This window comes from Cydia fagiglandana, chromosome 15, assembly GCF_963556715.1.
Source record: "Cydia fagiglandana chromosome 15, ilCydFagi1.1, whole genome shotgun sequence".
In the NCBI taxonomy this organism is placed as follows: Eukaryota; Metazoa; Arthropoda; class Insecta; order Lepidoptera; family Tortricidae; genus Cydia; species Cydia fagiglandana.
This window is the reverse complement of record NC_085946.1, coordinates 10,552,697-10,571,894: the sequence shown is the minus strand read 5'-3', so window position 1 is coordinate 10,571,894 and position 19,198 is coordinate 10,552,697. Positions and strand designations below refer to the sequence as shown.

At 35.7% G+C, this 19,198-nt stretch overlaps 1 protein-coding gene across 2 annotated transcripts in view; it reads right to left on the bottom strand.

Annotated features, from left to right (window-relative positions):
• LOC134671363 (inositol-trisphosphate 3-kinase A) overlaps window positions 1–19,198 on the bottom strand; it is a 172,667-nt gene that overhangs the window by 6,868 nt on the left and 146,601 nt on the right. For both annotated transcript variants that reach the window (XM_063529200.1, XM_063529201.1), the window contains one exon: window positions 54–233. In XM_063529200.1, coding sequence (XP_063385270.1) covers window positions 54–233 — 180 coding nt within the window. The remainder of the gene's footprint in view (window positions 1–53; window positions 234–19,198) is intronic.

Genomic DNA, 19,198 nt, shown 5'->3' with positions numbered 1-19,198 from the left:
CCCGATTTGTGTGTGTGTAAGTTTTATCATACACAGTCAATCAAAGGACTTACTTGAAAACATCTCTCCTCTTGCGGACATAGCTTCTTCAGTATGGTACCCTGGTCAGGCCCCGCCTTGAAGTTCCCCTGGTGGCCCGCTAGCTGCACCCAGGGGTATCGCTGCTTTTTGTAGGTTTGGAAGAACGGCGTCCACTGCACAATGTTCCGGAGCTTACGCCATCGTTCCGATTGCTGAAAAGAGAAAAAAAACTGGGTTAGAATGCGCGTGTTTTAAAAACGTGATTATATGTAGATTATGATGCATCCAAAATGTTTGGAAAATAGATAATGTGGTAGTACTAGTGCTCGACATGCTATGTACAGTGCCCAATAGATGACTCCCGCTGTCACCACTATTGACAATGACTTAAGTTTCAAGATGACATGTACTGGGACCGCGTCGAGCACCAATACCACCACCTTATTAAATGTGGTGCTATTCCTACTATGTCTGAGTGTAAAGTTTGCTGCTCGTGCATATTTAAATATATTGAAAACTGTTCAATCGAAACTTCCTAAAATGTAGGGAAATAAAGTGGAATCTTGGCAAGTAAAATGAAATTAGAGTGGATAATGAAATTTCGGAAATAATCATTCAAGTAAGTATTGCAAAGCTTTCAAGACAATCTGCTACTAAACTGCTCAAATGAAAAATAATGTAGCAACTATATTTTACGCCGCAATTTTTCCATGGAAGTTCATAACTATTTATCAAGAAAGGGAAATAAATATATAGCTGCACTCCGTTGGAACGGTTATTATCATATTTTTGCTTACAACTACCATATATTTCAACGAAATGTATACAGGTAATTTGTCCAGTAACATCGCCTGAAAATCTCCAAGGTTCTAGAAAACAAACATGAACGCTCTGATGCATACCAATATAGGTCAACATTAGTGTCCGACCGAAACATGTTTTTTTGCCGAAACCGAAACCGAAACCGAATGTTCGGCTTTGGCTCTAGTTTCGGCCGAAACCGAAACCGAAACCGAAACTTTTGTAGACTTGTTAAAATCGTTGAAAAAATGTCATAAAACCCCTTTTATACACATATTATGGGGCTGTCAACACCCAATATCCTTGAAATTGATGTCACTTAAGCAGTTTTTTTTTTAATTACTAGAGTTAGACCAAGATAATTCTGCAACGATTTTGATAACACACGCAGTGCAAGTGTTATTTTAAACGTCAAAACTTCTATGAAATTATGACGTATAAATAACATTTGCACTAGTTGCACCTCGTATGCTATCAAAATCATTGCAGAATTTTCTTGGTCTAACTCTATTCATTCACCAGTCAAGTTAACATGTCAACCAAAAAATCAACCAAAAACGCGAGCACGAAATTTTTTGTTGATGATCGCAAGGCCGGGTACCAATCTTCACCTGGGCCTAAAAGTCCGAAGTGCCCCAGTGAGGCGAACTTTCATGCGAAGTCGCCGTGCCGTGCTTCAGGCTTCAGGATAAGTAGTTGAGCACAGACTCCAACCAATGTCCATTGTATTAAAAAGCGAGACCGCAGGCCGAGCATGGCGCAGCGAGGCCAAAGGCTAAGCTGAAGTAGAGGACACGTGGAACACAAACCAATAGTAAATTGAGGTAAAATCACTCATTTACACCGCAACAATTAGACAGTGTGCGCGTTATAGGTATTGATATTGACAGCCTCTTAAGACTGCGTCGACCGTCCAGTGGCGCCCTCATTAGTGGAATTGTGTTTTATAATAAACCAATTAATTTCTGTACCTATACATGAATCAGTATAATATGTAGGTATTAATATTGTTGTCCTACTTATTCCCCAATTAACTTTTGGTCTTATTCCGAAGTACCATTTCGTAAGTTTCGGCCGGCCGAAAGGTTCGGCCGTTTTTTGGCCGAAACCGAAACTACAGCCGAAACATGATTTTTTGGCCGAAACTGGCCGAAACCGAAACCGAAACCGAACCTTCGGTCGGACACTAGTCAACATACTTCGGCGTATGACGATAACTTTCAGGCACTACCTAAGTAAAGTTATTTATATTGCATGCGTCAACGTCTGTACCCTCGCTTGAATAATAACAGAAACAGTCCAGAAAATAATTCGGCAATTGTCAACTCATCCAGAGATGAAGGTTTACTACGTGTGTCACCGTTATACAAGCTATACTCATGCTAAGAAGTGTAAAGTGAGACATCACTATCTTAATATCAGCCGAAAAATATTTCCTTCTTCCTTCCTTCTTGCTTCCTTCATGCGATCGGAACCATATATCGTCAGTTTATCTTGTTACCACCCTGAATCTTTGGGTACGTGGTCACTACCCGAAAACATCCACTATAGTTATTGGCCACTATATTGTAATTGGCCACTCTTATCAATAAGGCTTCATTCTTGTTTCTTTTTGATTTGTTAGGAGTGGCCAATAACAATAAGGGTTAATTCAGATACCTTTCAGACTGATTTATTTTAATTCATATATCAAAACTCAATAAGTTTTCCCACAGCATGTGGTTTTAGTAAAACTGCAGATATATGTTCGTTCTAAATGTGGTCATATACATGGGTAAGGGTAAATATGTGCGTATATACCTAAATAATTAGTATTATCGATTGCGGAAAAATGTCTCAATAATTATGTCATTATCGTCAGTGTTTATATAGGTACTTTTGTGTTAATTAAATGCTGAACACCTACTCAGCAAACATAATTACTCTATTTAAGTAAAGATCCAATTACTAAGAGTATGTATAATTTTATCTTAAGTTACCTATTGAGTTATTGGATCATTTTTAGAACAATTTAATTCATTGGATTTAATGGATTGGATTAATTCAAAGTAATCATATTTAGAACAATTTAATTCATTGGATTTGTTTTAAATAGGTATTCTAACAAGTAATAAAATAAATACAAGGTACTTGACCATATTATGACAAGTAATCATAAGGTTTATATTTTCAGATATCTTTTAATAGAAACAACTAATGACTACTTCTAATATAACATTATCGATGTAAGGTATTCAAATAGCTATATTTATTTTTATATAAAATAAAACCAATATTATTTTGAAAAAAAAAAATACAAATAAACAAAACAATCTATCACAAACCTTACTCGGACTGTGGGTCTTCACGTAAGCACAATACACCACATCCATGAAATCCTCAATATTGACACAAATATCGGCGACGTACATTTTGCACAAATTACACAATTTACAAAACAGTACGAGTATATCACGCACTAAGTAAACACGAACTGAATGCAGCAACCATAGTGTTGGTAATATAAAGCGTCAAACTGAGTCAGTAGCGAACCGCAAGCGCATGTGACGTCAATGGCGGGACGTCAACGTATTGGTGGATACCAGTTAGAGGGCGGTCCATGTTCTAAGTAGATGACGATACTATGTCATAGTTTTGCAGAGGAGTTTACGTGACGCGAAAATATGTTTAGCTATATTAATTGGCACTGTGTAGTTCCCAGCGCGCGCTATCATTTATCACTATGATTTATAAGAATTTAAAAATATGACTAAGAGGATGACAACTAATACCTACACGTGGGATAAAATATGATAATCTGATAATAAGTTTTGGCTATTTTTGAGAAGGATTAGTCTAGTCTTAGGATCGAGTTTGAGATAGTTCTTCAGGACGGCAAAAAACTAAGATATCATAAACTGAAAATATCATACCTGAAAATATACTGCTTCCAAATAAAGATGGTGTATAATGGTAACACTCCATTTCTAACAGCAGCTGCACTACCGGTGCTGAACGCGTCGCTGTCATTGTCAATTTCCATAGTAAAATTGACAGTAGTGCAGCTGTCGTTGGAAATGGAATGTTATCCTTATGTTTTAAACGTCTGCGCGTTTTTAAGTTGATGACTTTGCTACTGTTGTCCTCCGGTTATTATTTAACATACTTAATAGATTCAATTCTACCCTGACACGTGATTTTCTCGATAACTTTTATGTAATAGCAATAAATTAATAAATTAATAAATTTAGTTTAGCAATTCTAAGGTCGCAATTCTAATACGTTACATCATTTATTCACGTTACGTTGATTATTAAACATTTATGTCTAGTCTTGTAAACCACAGTAAGAAAAATTATAATAATTTTAATAACCTACGTAATGCGTATTACGGTAGGTATTTCGAGATCACAGAGAAAATGTATTAGTCGTGTAAAGCTTTACCTAAAATTTTCGCTAATTTGGGTTCCAATTTACTAAAAGATGGCATTACATTTTCCCATTAAATGTATATCTGGCAAACAATGCCGCATCGCTACAAAAATATCATTCACATATTTGTAGACATTCTGTTTTGAGCTTAAATTATGCTTAGTACCAGAACAAGGGGCTTACGCTTACCTTATTGTCGAGAAATAGGAGATTGAGAAAGCGATTTTCTTAATTATGATTATGAATGAACGGCACAGTTAGGTATTTAAATACTTCGCAATTCGTAACTTTTACAATGCCATTGCCTCAACTTTTATATGTCCGTAAAAAATATAATAAATATCCAATGGCTTCAGGAAAGCCACACTTAATTATCGCGTCGTTATGTCCTCGTTTAATATTACCATTGCTTAGGGACATGAAACAGTTAAAAATTAAGAATATTGTTTTTCCAGGACATGTTTACGTGCCAGTTCCGACTGTAGTTTAATTGCTGACTATAGAGGTTTCCAGAACTAGCTTTGTTTATGTGCGTCAGTTTTGCGCCATAACGAAGATTGAATTGTATATTAGGTACTTACTGTACATTCGGTATTATCCGATTACCGTTTTTTCCGCATTTTGAATGAGTACTAAACTATAATATGATTGAAAGGATACCCGAAGTGTAAGCGATGATCGATGTGTTTCCCGTATTTTTTTAATGAACAGAGTTTAAAATATCACTGACACATATTATCTCATTCTTACTAAAATAAGTACTACTCATTGAACCCATTGATTTTTTTTGATATTTACGGCTCCGAAATACGTAGTTTCAAATACCTATATAACTTTATCCTCATACGTACTGCGTATCTGGAAAAATCACCCAGACACATTTTTGATATTTTCGACTCCGAAATACTTAGTTTCAGCTGTCTATATATTTTTTCCTTATACGTACTGCGCATCCGGAAAAATCACTAATCAAAAATATTTTTTTATTCAATATTTTCCTTACATCCAACACTTCTAATTATTTTTATTTTGTGTGATGTTCCACATAATTTAACTTATGCGTAACTCACTTAAAATTGTAATAACAGCAGTTCTATAAGTGGACGTCTGTTTACGTCACACCTACCCCATTTGCAGGCTAATGACCCAACCAATACGTAACACGTTACCTACCTGTCTCACGTCGGGCTATATATAGACATGCGATTCAAGGTATGTAGATCGTCGTCGCTTGTTAATTCCTTTATATCGCATAACCAAGGTTTTTGATAGTGCGAGAGAGGAATTATTGCTGTTTACTTGTAGGTACTTACTTTATCAATCACTAAAGGTGAAGTTCAGTCGAATTTATCAAGGCAAGTTTGTCATAAGTAGGTATAAGCCCTCGAATGCTGGAACGCGGATCCGCGTACGAGGAAACTATTAGAAAAAAAATTATCCCGGGACACAAGAGGTTAAGCGACTTCCCAACAGGATTCCTCCTAAGTTTTACTATATTGCAATAAAATTACAGGATGATTGGGAGATAGGCAAGATAATACGGGCCATAAACATTTTATAGTACCTATGCTGAACTCGTTAAAGTATTTCCTGTCGACATCGCAAAGTTAAGATAATCTAATTTTTACGCTGCTCCCTTACAAGTAGGATACAATTTTTCAGTACTTATGATTCAAATAAAAAAACGGGATATTATTTGTACTAGATTCGTTACCTATTAATTCTCATTGTATTAATGTATTGTCCACAGAAGTGGGCTTTTCTAAAATGTATTTGACCCACGACATTGGCTATGAACTGATTGATGATTATCTTTTCTTGACCTTGACTCGAGTTGCTTGGACTTCTGCCATTTGCAACCATGAGAGCGGAAGTGTTCTACAGCTTACTGCCGCCATTTGGAGTGTGTACTGTCTCTTCCGAAAATCGTTTTTTCCAGATTTATATTTTTCCCATTCGCAATTTTTACCATTTAATTTTTTCTCGATAGCTTCCTTTCCCTAAAGCATTTCTAACCATTCGCATATTTTCCCATTAACTTTATTTTCCAGTAGCTTATTATCCTAATAGATTGTCTAACCATTCGCATAATTTCCCATTAATTTTATTTCCCAGTAGCTTATTTTCGCATAATTTGGATATGTATTCTTATTATACAGGGTGATTCATGAGACGTGAGCAGGACTAATCCTGCACACTCAGTAACTGATAATTGATCGATCACCGTCGTATTTAGCTGAAACAACCACACTTTTTTCTATTTTTCAACTTTTTGGTGAGGGCAAATTTAATTCTCTACAATCATGGTCACCCTACAAGACCTAATTAATAAACATAAAACCTCTTTTACGAAGAAAATAAAATGTCAAACTTGAGTGAGATACGAGTTTTCAAAAGTAACCAGACCGTGATGACAGTGATGACATTCAATTTGACGCAGAATATCGGTAGTTTAGTATTCTAATGTTAGGGTGACCATCCATGTCGTAAATTAATTAATAACTTTTTTTTTCAACACGACTAGAAAATTAACGTTAACCTCACTAATACTGATAGGGAACAGTTGCTTATAATTTATAATTTATGAAATGCGCAGTGTTAGTCCTGCTCACGTCTCCTGAATCACCCTGTATTATGCGGGACACTAACTAAAACATGTCTTATTTTTGTAAATCAATATCGTACAATATAATAAGTCGGTTCTGGCGCTCGCCGGCCGCTGCCGCGGCACGCTCGCTTCGCTCGCTTGGCTTCGCGCACTGTTTTGCTCGCAGTTCACCTAACACACTCCTCCTCGCTTCGCTCGTCGTCGCACCTATCTATTCCGTGCTTGTAAACAAATGAAATATAGTGGGAAAATACGCGAATGGTGAAAAAACCTATTAGAAAATTAAGCTATTGGAAAATTAAAATAATGGGAAAATATGCGAAGGGTTAAATATGATTTCGGAAAAGGAAGCTATCGAGAAAAATTAAAATGGGAAAAATTGCGAATGGCAAAAATATCAATCCGGAAAAAACGATTTTCGGAAGAGACAGTACACACTCGGTATCTGCTACGCCATTTACTGACTTCGTTATAAGTACATATATAGTATAGGTACCTATTTACAAATAAAAGTGATCACTGATCACCGGATTGAATGACGGTCTAAGTATTGTGATTCTTCAATTCTATGACTAAGTCAAATGGCGGCAGTAAGCTGTAGAACACTTCCGCTCTCATGGTTGCAAATGGCAGAAGTCCAAGCAACTCGAGTCAAGGTCAAGAAAAGATAATCATCAATCAGTTCATAGCCAATGTCCATCCACTAACTATTAATCATAGGGTTCCATAGAAAAAAAACCTACGGTGGTCCTTTATAACTCTTGCTCACGAAAAGATTTCTACTCATCCAGTTTACTTTTTGCAGGGTCATCATCTTCCTCGCATTGTCCTGGCATTTTGCCACGGCTCATGGGAGCCTGGGGTCCGCTTGGCAACTAATCTTGTCTTGTTGGCATCTATTATCTAGTCTATTTAGGCCTGTCTGATGGAAAACAGTCACCGTATCTAAGTTAATGCCGCCCGCTAATGCTAATACTAAGACCGCCTGTTGTCTGCCTCTACATTTAATCAATGGTTCTTTTCTTTTATATCTTTTTACTGAGGTGTGCCAGTAAAGAGTATTCTATCTTCTATCTAACTATCTAATGGCCGCTTACAGTGCCAGTAAAGAGTATTCTATCTTCTATCTAACTATCTAATGGCCGCTTACAATGTCAAAGGTACGTAACACAAGCGCGTCTTTAACACCTTACTCGCGTCTCTAACTCATATAGGATACACTTGGTTGACAGTAGAAATGTTAAGTGTGACAGGGACAACACGATAGTATTGATAATGTTATTATGTTGTTCCTCTCACGCAATGTTATATATGGTTTATATATGCCAGTGCAGAAGCACCATTAACATCAAAACAGTGCTTTCTCGGAAGCTCTAGCAATGAAACTATCCCAAATTTCTTTCTCTACTCCAGTGGATGCGGTACGATAGTATGGCGTAGATTGATAAAATACCTATACCAGTAATTAAGTCTAAATATAAATACTATTATCTACCAGGGTCGCATAAAAACAAAGACAATAATAACTTCCATTATCTGCAGTTAAGCCATTAGGTGTGTGGGAATGGGAAGCGATGCGAGTCCTGGACAATTACATAATGACGCTGATGTTTATCTCCCGCACGTTTTTAAGGCTGAAAACAAGAGTACGGCCTGTCGGCATAAAGGCTTAATTACATCGTAGTTTCTGAGGGCCTGTAACATTGTCTGTTATCGTGTGTGTTCGAAGAATCAATTTTATCATGTGCCTAAAATAATCTAACAGATTTGACACGTTCACGATTATGTGTATTAGCTGATCGAAAAATTCTGTTTCTCTTTGATTCAAACCAAAATTAAGGGTATTATTATTAGGGGGAGTATTAAGAGTGCCGGCCCTTGGATCTATCTCTATACGCTGACAATGTTTTTTACTAATACAGAGCGTGCTCAGTTTAGCGGAGCGAGAAGCATAGTGAGATGAAAAGGATGCATTACAAATAAAAAGATCTGTATTTTCCTTGGTTTTATACGACCAGGACCGAAAGGAATGCAATGTCAATATTTATTTTAACACTCATATGTTAACTTGAAGCATGCTCATATCAGATCACATCTCACATCTTACGGCTCGATTCTGAAAATGTATTAGATCTCTACAAGACCTCAACAAGTTACGATATGGATAATTTAAAGATATTTGTAAGATAGATATGTCAAATTTGACGTTTCCGCGATTCTGGAGGCCCTCTTGAACGATTTCGACAAGTTATGACTTAGATATCCAAGTCACATCTAGTCGATATCTAATGTAAATCTAGTTGATCTCTATATCGTTTCTAGATCTTGTGATTATCTCGTTTCCCGAATACGCGTGTTAGGCAATTTCACCAGTTAACCGTTCCCACAAGGAATTTCCTGTTTCCAGGGATTCCACGAAGGGGATTTCCATAATCTAGTACCGTTCGACGATAGTGGCAAATCCTCATGTGGTTGACCGCTAGAACGGACGTCACTGTCTAGTAGTCAAGTTCATACTACCGTGCTACCCCAAGAGGATCTACTTATTTTAAGGTATTGCACCGGAGCGTTTACCTATTTTAGCAATTTTAAGGAAAATAGTTAATAGTTAGTTTTCTTCAATCTTTTTTTTTATTACTTACGTTTTTTCTTTGAGTGCAGCAATGTCACCGAACTACCAAATTCTGTTAACCTTTTTTCTTTGAGGCTTGGCAAGTACTGTACAAATTCAAATTTGTTAAACAAGGCAGACTTTTTTTATTTATTTAATTAAGGTTTCCTATAGATTATTAGGAATCGGAGTCTATTAACATTATGGTAAATATTGTGATTTAACCAAGTCACTATTATTATCGGAAATTATTTATCGGAAGATCAGCGCCAGTGGAAGTCGCCAGCACAATGCTGGTATGAGACCGTTTCTTGGCATTTTCTCCTTAATATGTTTTTCTCTTTTGTATTATTTCCTCTTCTATGTCCCCTAGTGTCCTAATCCTAATTGTCTTTTATAATCATGTACTTATCAATTTATCTTGATCTTTCCTTAGCATTTGTTAACTACAGTTTGAGTTTGACTAAAGCATAGAAGGCGTAATTCTTTGATGGTTTTTATTGCTTTGACGCAAGCACTTTGATGTCGGAGATAAGTTTTAATGGTTCTCTGTGGTGCACATTTCTATTGCTGTAATGTTGTTTTGGCGGTTTAATTATCTATGTGTAGTTACGGGCGTGGCGAGTGAAGTTACAACTCCAAGAAGTTTGTTTTCAATCTCATACTACCTATTTTACGGACGTCATACTACTTTTTACAGTGTGTTTTCTGTAACAGGAGCAATTAATTAAACTGTAGGCTTTACTCCTCAAAGTGACCAAAATTTGTTCAGCAACTTTTGAAAATAACTCACGTTTTGATTTTTATTACACTTTAAAGTTTATTCTAAGACGCAATGTATTGCAAATTTTGTTATGTTAAAAGTGTGACAAGTAACGTCAAACACACTGATGTCAGCGTACACGTATTGAAGGCAATATTTATTTTGTATGAAAAAGAGGAAGTCTAAAGGATTCATAATTTTTAAAAGTTGCCGAACAAATGTTGGTCAGTTTGAGGAGTACAGCCTTTAGTTTAATTTATTGCTCCTGTTACAGGAAGCACCCTGTATACCGACAGAATTCAGTGTATTTTGGAGCAATTGAAAGAAAAAGTAGGGGTCGTGTCGTATCAAAAAGTCAAAGAGCTGGCGCAAGATAGGAAAAGCTGGAAGATACTCCACCGACAAGAGAATAACTTTCAATAGGTGCCTTGTGTTGTATCTTGTGTGTGCGTAAGTTGTGTAATTTGCTTCTAAAATGTGTGGTGTGAGAAAACAGAACATTAAAAGATTTTGTGGGGAATGGGGGGGAAGTGTGTTTGTGTAAAGAAGCGGTAATATTGAAGTTATTGCCGTGTGAAAGGAAATGATAGAGATACAGCTAAACCTATCCGTGTCAAAGTTAATTATAACTGCCACCAGCAACCGGTTCCAGGCATTACGGCTTAACAAGTTTATGATCTAGATTGTAGCGATTGCTAACAACGAAAACACTTCGATATCAGAAATCTAAGGAACATTTATATTGGTATATTTGTGTTATTAATAAACAGAATTTCTGTAACTGCATATAGGTAAAGTGAGTTTTGTGAAGTTTATGTACTTAATCAATCAATTTTAAGCAATCAATTTGATCAAAAAATATTATAGCATATAATAATATAATTAGTTATTTGCACGAGACAATTATGTACTTACAGGCTTGGCCAAATCTATTGTCAATTTCTGTTTTTGGTAGACTCATCAATTATAGTATTATTTTAGTGGTGTAATAAATAACTGGGTGCCCATGCGTGGTACAGTCAAACAATTTTATTTCAGTACCATTTCGTACCTACCATGTTCTGTCTGTCTACTGTCTGTTTTCATATACTTTCGTCAGGTAGTTACACAAATCTCTGTTTTGACGTTTTTTCGGGACATCAGTCATACACAAACAAGATCAGCATAACCAGTGTCGTTACGTCGAAATTAGGATTTAGTAAATATGGTGGTCAAAATGCGAAAGTTATAAATATTATAACAAAATACATCCACACATCCACACTACAGTATAGTGTAGCATTTTGTAAATTTAGCTTAGTGAATTCTTTAGCGCCTAATGTAATCAATATAAACTGGCAAACTAAGAAAAGTGCCATCCTGCGAGACAGGCATAGCCTAGTGTAGGTGTCACGGGCTATTTTCATATCTTGCAACAACTTTAGCAGTTATTCACCGAACATTCTTATCGTGCGTGGTAAGTCTTAAAAAATCGCCATTGGAAAAATCCCTCCTACCAAAACAAGAGGGGAAAGCCATATATAAAAAAAAATTTTTAGCAGTGTTTAACTAGAATAAGTTTACCTAACCTTGTTTAATAATAAGTTTCACTGTATCAATTTAGATTTTTTGATTTATATCGATGGGACATAGAGTCAGATTTCTCGGTACACAAGTCAGACTCACACTTGGCCAGGCATTGTCGGAAGGTCGGTCGAGCAGGTGCGTGTCAAGATCTCGCGTGACGTACTTAGCGTCTTTGAGCTAAATGAGACCTTCCGCGCTTGCACGTTATATTATAAATACAAACAAACATGTGCTCGTATCAAGGCTTAAGGTGACCATCACGATCTTAAAGTTGGCAAGTTGTCTCAGGGACTTTTAAGTTATGTCTATTTTTAACCCTTTCTCAATATGCAGTTTAGTAATAATCGGTGGAAAATACTAATCTATTTAGATTCTTTTAAGCAAAGGGCATTGGTTTCACTATATCTACCCTACAATAATTAATTACTAACTATACTCTTAATTAAAATAATAGTACCTATTAAAGGGTAGATATATGTAGTGAAACCACCCTTTGAATATTATAATAAATCACATAACTTGGGCACGGCGAGGGTTTGTCATCTTCATCTCCATAAAATGTACGAGTATCTTATACTTTTAAACGAGCAATTCTTGATTTATATATTTCGGGAATCTCGTAAACGGCTCTAACGATTACGAAAAAATTTGCTATATGGGGGTTTTCGGGGGCGAAAAATCGACCTAGCTAGGTCGTATCTCTGGGAAAACATGCATTTTTGAGATTTTATATCTTCTCCGAGCAAAGCTCGGTCTCCCAGATATTACTCCTTTAAAATGCTAAATTGTATTGAGATGAGGTCACCTTACTCATGCTATGGGAAAAACAATATAAGTCCCACAAAAAGAAAATAAATATAAGTAGAGTTAAAAACTTTGCATTTGGCAATGGCTTATACCTGAATTTATTCACGTCTCTTTTGTTAATATATTCTATTGGTCTGATCTGATACGAGTATGTTGAATCTATTATGAGAAACTGTTAATACTTAGTTGAACTGATCAGCCGGCGTATTATGGATAGCTTTATCCATCTCTACCCACGTGATAAAACAACTGTCACTTTTTAACACCATGAGATAGAAAGTGACGGACACCGTTTTATCACGCTGTCACGTAGACAAGAACGACCATCATATCCGCACAGTTCTATAAATAAGCGTTATGGTCAAAACTACAACCAAATAGTCAAATTACGCAAATTACAGTTAACACGCTACAACTGCTGTGTCAAGAGCGCAAGTGACGCACGCGCAACCTTCCGATGTCTTTTGTTTGTCTGTCAACTGTGTACGTCAATTCTGACAGCTTTGTAGGAGAAAATTATTTTCTATAGCCATTTAAGGTAATAAACCCAGCCATATCACCTTGTATTTTCTATGTACTTTTCAACTTACATCACTGGTTTTTTTAATCTTCTACAAAATATATCTGCCATAGTATAAATGTGTAGGTACATTTAATAACGGGAAATTTAGCTTGTAACGTATACCTATACTGGTAATTTACTTATATCTCGTTATAATTAATAATACATAAAACTACAAGGAAAGTTATTTTTTGGCTAATGGTAAACCCCAAGCTAGCCCGGAGGCTGCGGTCGCGGTGCGCAGAAGCGAAACTTCGCCTGCGCGAGCGCCGGTCTTGACACATTTCGGGAAGGAAAGGTCACTGTCACAGTTGCGAAACCACCCGTGACAGGATAATGTGTCAAGTGCATAGATTTAAACGTGTTAAGTGGCACAATGCAAAATTATGTCATATCTAAAATGGATTTAGGATTTTTCATACTCCGAGGGAAAAAAACTATCCAAAAAATGTATACTACCTTTTGAGAACACCTATAGGATTTTAAGAGTTAAATGCATAGCGGAAGAACAGACGAGGAAGTATACTGGTCTAGTTAGTAAATTATGATTTATGATGTTAACAATAACAGGAATACGGGAAAATAGGTAATGGGGATTCCAGAGACGGAATGGAATAGTATTTATAGCATAGTCACGTATTAATTTACCTACCTAGTTTAAGACTTTTACTATTTTAATAGGTACCTAAGTACTTACACAATAAAACAGGGACGTCAGAAAATAAACGTGCAAAAACCGAAATTATTTCAAAAGTGTTAACGTGTGCCCATAATTGTGTTCTGTTATAAAACTAGTTGTTAAAAAGTATAAATTCTGTATAAATCCTGATGGTAGTGTCGTATGCAGTAAAAAAAGTAGAGTGCATGCAAGTAAGTAAGTAAGATGCATGCAAAGATGGTTCGTTACTACTACAAACTTCATATTGATATACAATAACATGCAAAAGACATATTGACATTAGGTGTTCGTAAACCTATTTCAATTATAAATTACTTTCAAATAAATCGGTATACATTTCACTAAATAGAAAACATATTCGAATTACAACTAACTGTACCGATATGAAACACACTTTTCTTAGAAGACATGCGGTGATACATCCTCATTGTCGGCATTCCTGTACTATAGACCCTTTGAAATCCAAATACATTAGTCAGCAATATGACGAGATTATTCCTGTAACTAGGTATATTCCTTAACATTGTACCGGGTCTGGCCTGTAACACGAGCAAATAATTAAAACATATATTGTACTCCTCAAAAGGTGACACTTTTGTTCAACAACTTTAAAAAATTATGAAGTATTTAGACCCCCTATTTTTCATACAAAATAAATATTATCTTCAATGGACCGTCTTCGTGGCCATCGCCACGCCATATCATTGTGATTGACGTTGCTTGTCACTTCTTAAACATAACAAAATTCGCAATATATTGCGAACTTTAAAGTGTATTAAAAATCAAACTTATTATTTTATTTATTAGTTATTTTTAAAAGTTGCTGAACAAATGTTGGTTAGTATGAGGAGTACTGCCTACAGTTTAATTTTTTGCTCGTATTACAGGCCACACCCGGTATAATCGTCATCGTCATTATTTTGCAGTAAGTCCCTAATCTCCAAATGTGAAAAATTATTTCTCCTCTTTACATTTAGGTATGATTATTCGAAAAGAAATTAGCGTCAATTGAACAAATATGTGTTTCTGTGACGTATTTATGTGACGACATATACATTTTAATGTACTGAGAAGAATCATTAGGTCCCTGTCCATAACAGGCATAATACCAATAAATCGTACATTAACACTTATCAATATTAATATACCACCGTATCCAGTGTAAGACGGCTCCTTATATGGGACTAGCGACGTACAGACAAACTATTTTTGTTAATAGAGATAGTATCAAGATAGCCAACTGCAGTACAAAATAGCCGTGATCGTAAAAACAGTCAAGATTATGACGGACCCTGCACTCCCTGCAGTGTAGAGGTCCGTAATAGTCGCTCGTTACTACTTTTTGCAGGATATTAATAGTATGATTACCGCATATGATTGAATATCAACTGAAATCTGATGATTTGCAATTTTTTTTATTCAATTCCGCCCTCTGACTTTTTACATAAGAAGTCAGAAAATACCATTGATCTTAAATAAAAATTAGTAAATAGTGTTAATATTTGTTTAAGTGATTAATAAATATCCCTACATTTTTTTACTGGCTTGAGTAGGAGACTGCGAAACTATAATGACTTCTGTCTGCCTATTGGAACCCTAAAAACTGACTGACAGCATTCTTCATTGATTTAAAAAACCTATTAAATGCATGTGTTAAAATAAATAAAACCTTAATTGACTTGTCCATCCTGTGTCATCGTTATTCATCATTAAATGTTTAGTGCAATAACACAATACGATATCGGTGACAGGCCTTGAACCGCCGATTTATTTGCGAGAAGATAATGATTCTTTTTTGCGGCGGTGCAGGCCGTTATTCTCTTTGATTACACTAGTAGGCCAAGCAATAAGAAGTTATAGAGGGAAACGCTAGGAACACAATTTTTGACTCCGTAACTTTGTTTGGACTAGTTAGGAGGTGAACATATCAAAAGTCCCCGGCCGTAGCCCCGGTGCTGGGGGGTAGAGGGGGGAAAGAAGGTCTCATTTTTCGGTTTTTCATTTATATCTTGGAAACTTTGCGTTATAGCGACATGACCACTAAGACAAACCAAAAGCTGATAAAATTTGTTACAAGTTTTATTCAGTCAAGTTTTTCGATATCTTGAATAGTTTTTGAGATATCCGCTCTTGAAAGCTTATTTAGGGCTTTTTATTTTATCTTGATATCTACCTTAGTGAAGCTGCTAGGCCGAGTTTGGTATCATTTTCGTATAAATCGGAGGCGCTGAATTCATTTTTGGTATCACATTGACACCATTCCTAAGAAAAAACATATAAAATTTAAACATATACCTTTTTTTTAAATTCCTCTTCACGCTTAAACCGCTCAACCGATTTAATTGAAATTTGGTATACTGATATTTTGAGTCCCAAGGCAGGACATAAGATACTTTTTATCTCAATAATCATCCTTTTAAGTTGTGAAATGGAGTATGGGGGGAATTCAACTTCGTCGACTAAACTGAATTCTTGAGGTTAATACTGCTTAAGGTAAGGTTTGAAGTCATGCTTGGTATCATTTTCATATAAATCACAGATGTATACCATCCTAAATTTCATCTAAACCGGTTCAGCGGTTATTGACTCCCCATACAAATTTCCACCCCACTTTTCATACCTTCAAAAGATGTTTATGGTTATAAAAACTATCCTATGTCCCGTGTCGAGACTGAAACTATTTCTATACCAAATTTCAACGAAATTGGTTCAGCGGTTTAAGCATGAAGAGGGATTTAAAAAAAAATATTTTTTTAAATTTTGGTTTTACTTCGGAATAGTGTCAATGTGATACCAAAAATGAATTCAGCACCCCCGATTTATACGAAAATGATACCAAACATGGCCTAACAGCTTCACTGATGTAGATATCAAGATAAAATTAAAATCCCTAAATAAACTTCCAAGAGCGGGTATCTCAAAAACTATTCAAGATATCGAAAAACTTGACTGGATAAAACTTGTAACTAATTTTATCAGCTTTCGGTTTGTCTTAGTAGTCATGTCGCTAAGACGCAAAGTTTCCAAGATATCAATGAAAAACCGAAAAATTCGACCTTCTTACCCCCCTCTACCCCCCAGCACCGGGGCTACAGCCGGGGACTTTTGATATGTTCACCTTCTAACTAGTCCAAATAAAGTTACGGAGTCAAAAATTGTGTTCCTAGCATTTCCCTCTACAACGTTTTTTGAGCATTCATTTCCTGACCTATAGCGCGAAAGACTAGAGGTATGACCAAACAGTATAAGGTGATCTTGAGATCCTTAAGAACTACACATAAAATTGGAGAATGCTCTTTAGATGGATTTCAATCAACTCACCTGCGCTTATAAGGCAAATGAGTTTTTGTTCCCGACATTTTGAATACGGATATTTTGATTTACGAAAATATTATCTGTACCATTTTAATGTCAAGAGGAAATAACCGTGTGGTTATAAATATTGGTTTTACTTTATTGACATGACAAGTATTGTAAGAGTGACATTCCATTTCCAACTGCAGCTGCAATACTGTTCATTTTACTATGGAAACGCGTCGCTGTCATTGTCAATTTCCATAGAAAATGAACAGTATTGCAGCTGCAGTTGGAAATGGAATGTCACTTTAAGGCTTCACGTTACTTAACTGACGTTTTTTTTATGTTTATGAATAAATAAATAATCTGAATCTGGATATTATTATTATGGTGGTATATTTCTACATATATGTAATAAGTAAAAAATAACTGCGAAATATATTATACTTATTATGGGTATACAATAACTGCTTAGATTATGCGTGTGTAATCACATTCAGGTAACTAGATTAGTCAAATCGAACCATATGGATAAAATGACATTTACAAACTACATAGTTGTTGGTAAATATGGAAATGCTGCATTTGCCAAGTAGGTATTTATTTAAATGCACCGGGCACATAAGAGGTTATGTCAAGTTTTTTGAGCACATTTAGAAACGCTTGTATCTAGGTTAGTTCTATGATTGAATGATTAGTTTTTCTAAATGAGATCTTCATGCATGCCTTGGTCTGCTGCGTTAACCACTTAAACTAGGCTTCTGATATGATTTATAGCTAATGTAAAGCTATTTAATTATTATAAGAAATATTACGCATAAAATAAAAATAAACGTTGAATGTATTTTTATTTCATTACTAGCGACCCGCCTCGGCTTCAAACGGGTTAACAAATTATACACCTAACCCCTTCTCAAGAACCACTCTATTAATAAGTGAAAACCGCATGAAAATCCGTTGAGTAGTTTTTGAGTTTATCGCGAACAAACACACAAACAGACAGACGCGGCGGGCGAAGTTGTTTTATAAGGTGTAGTGATACGCTATATAACCCTTTAAATTGATCTCCTAGATATTTATCATGTATTTTTAGTTTGTCAGTTTTTACGAGTACATTCAGGAATTCGCAAAGTGCGGCTCTTCGAGCCTTCCTAAACATTGAGTTATTAGACCAATCAAAACAACATTGGCGGTTCTTTGAGATGCCTAAAACTGGTGATTTCTACTGTGTTTGGCTCTTCTTCCCAAAACTTTAACGACATGTATGAGTCATAGTGTAATGCAATTTCAATATGCGCTATAAAAACATTTCCAATCGCCCTCTGAAATTGGTCCTATGACGTCAATCAAGTACGGAAATTGATGGAAATAAAAAGTTAATGTAACAGTGACTCGTGCGCATCGAACCGTCACGAGGAGGAAGTACCTACAGTACCTATTAGTAAGTACTAGTACTGCGCAGTACTGTCATTATGAGGACATACTACATATGCTAAAATCACTATGTTTCATAATTACATCCCTACAATACATAACGGTCGGTATTGATTGCACTCCACATTTAAATACAGATATTTACTAAGTATACGTTTTACTCAATTAATAGCAATCTTTAATTTGTGTAGGAATTCACAATAATATGCATTCTGGTCTGCTTAGTTTCTTTACGCAGTCATGCTACCTACTATTTATAAATCATAAAATTATATGTATACAGGGTGATTCAGGAGACGTGAGCAGGACTAACACTGCGCATTACGTAAATTATAAGCAACTGTTTCGTACTAGTATTAGTGAGTTTAACGTTAATTTTCTAGTCGTGTTGAAAAAAAAAGTTATTAATTTATTTACGACATGCATGGTCACCCTACAATTAGAATACTAAACTACCGATATTCTGTGTCAAATTGAATGTCATCACGGTCTGGTTACTTTTGAAAACTCGTATCTCACTAAAGTTTGACAGTTTATTTTCTTCGTAATCATAATGCTGCCATTACGGTTAAAGAGGTTTTATGTTTATTAATTAGGTCTTGTATTGGTTTTGTTTAATAATAAGGTGGCCATGATTG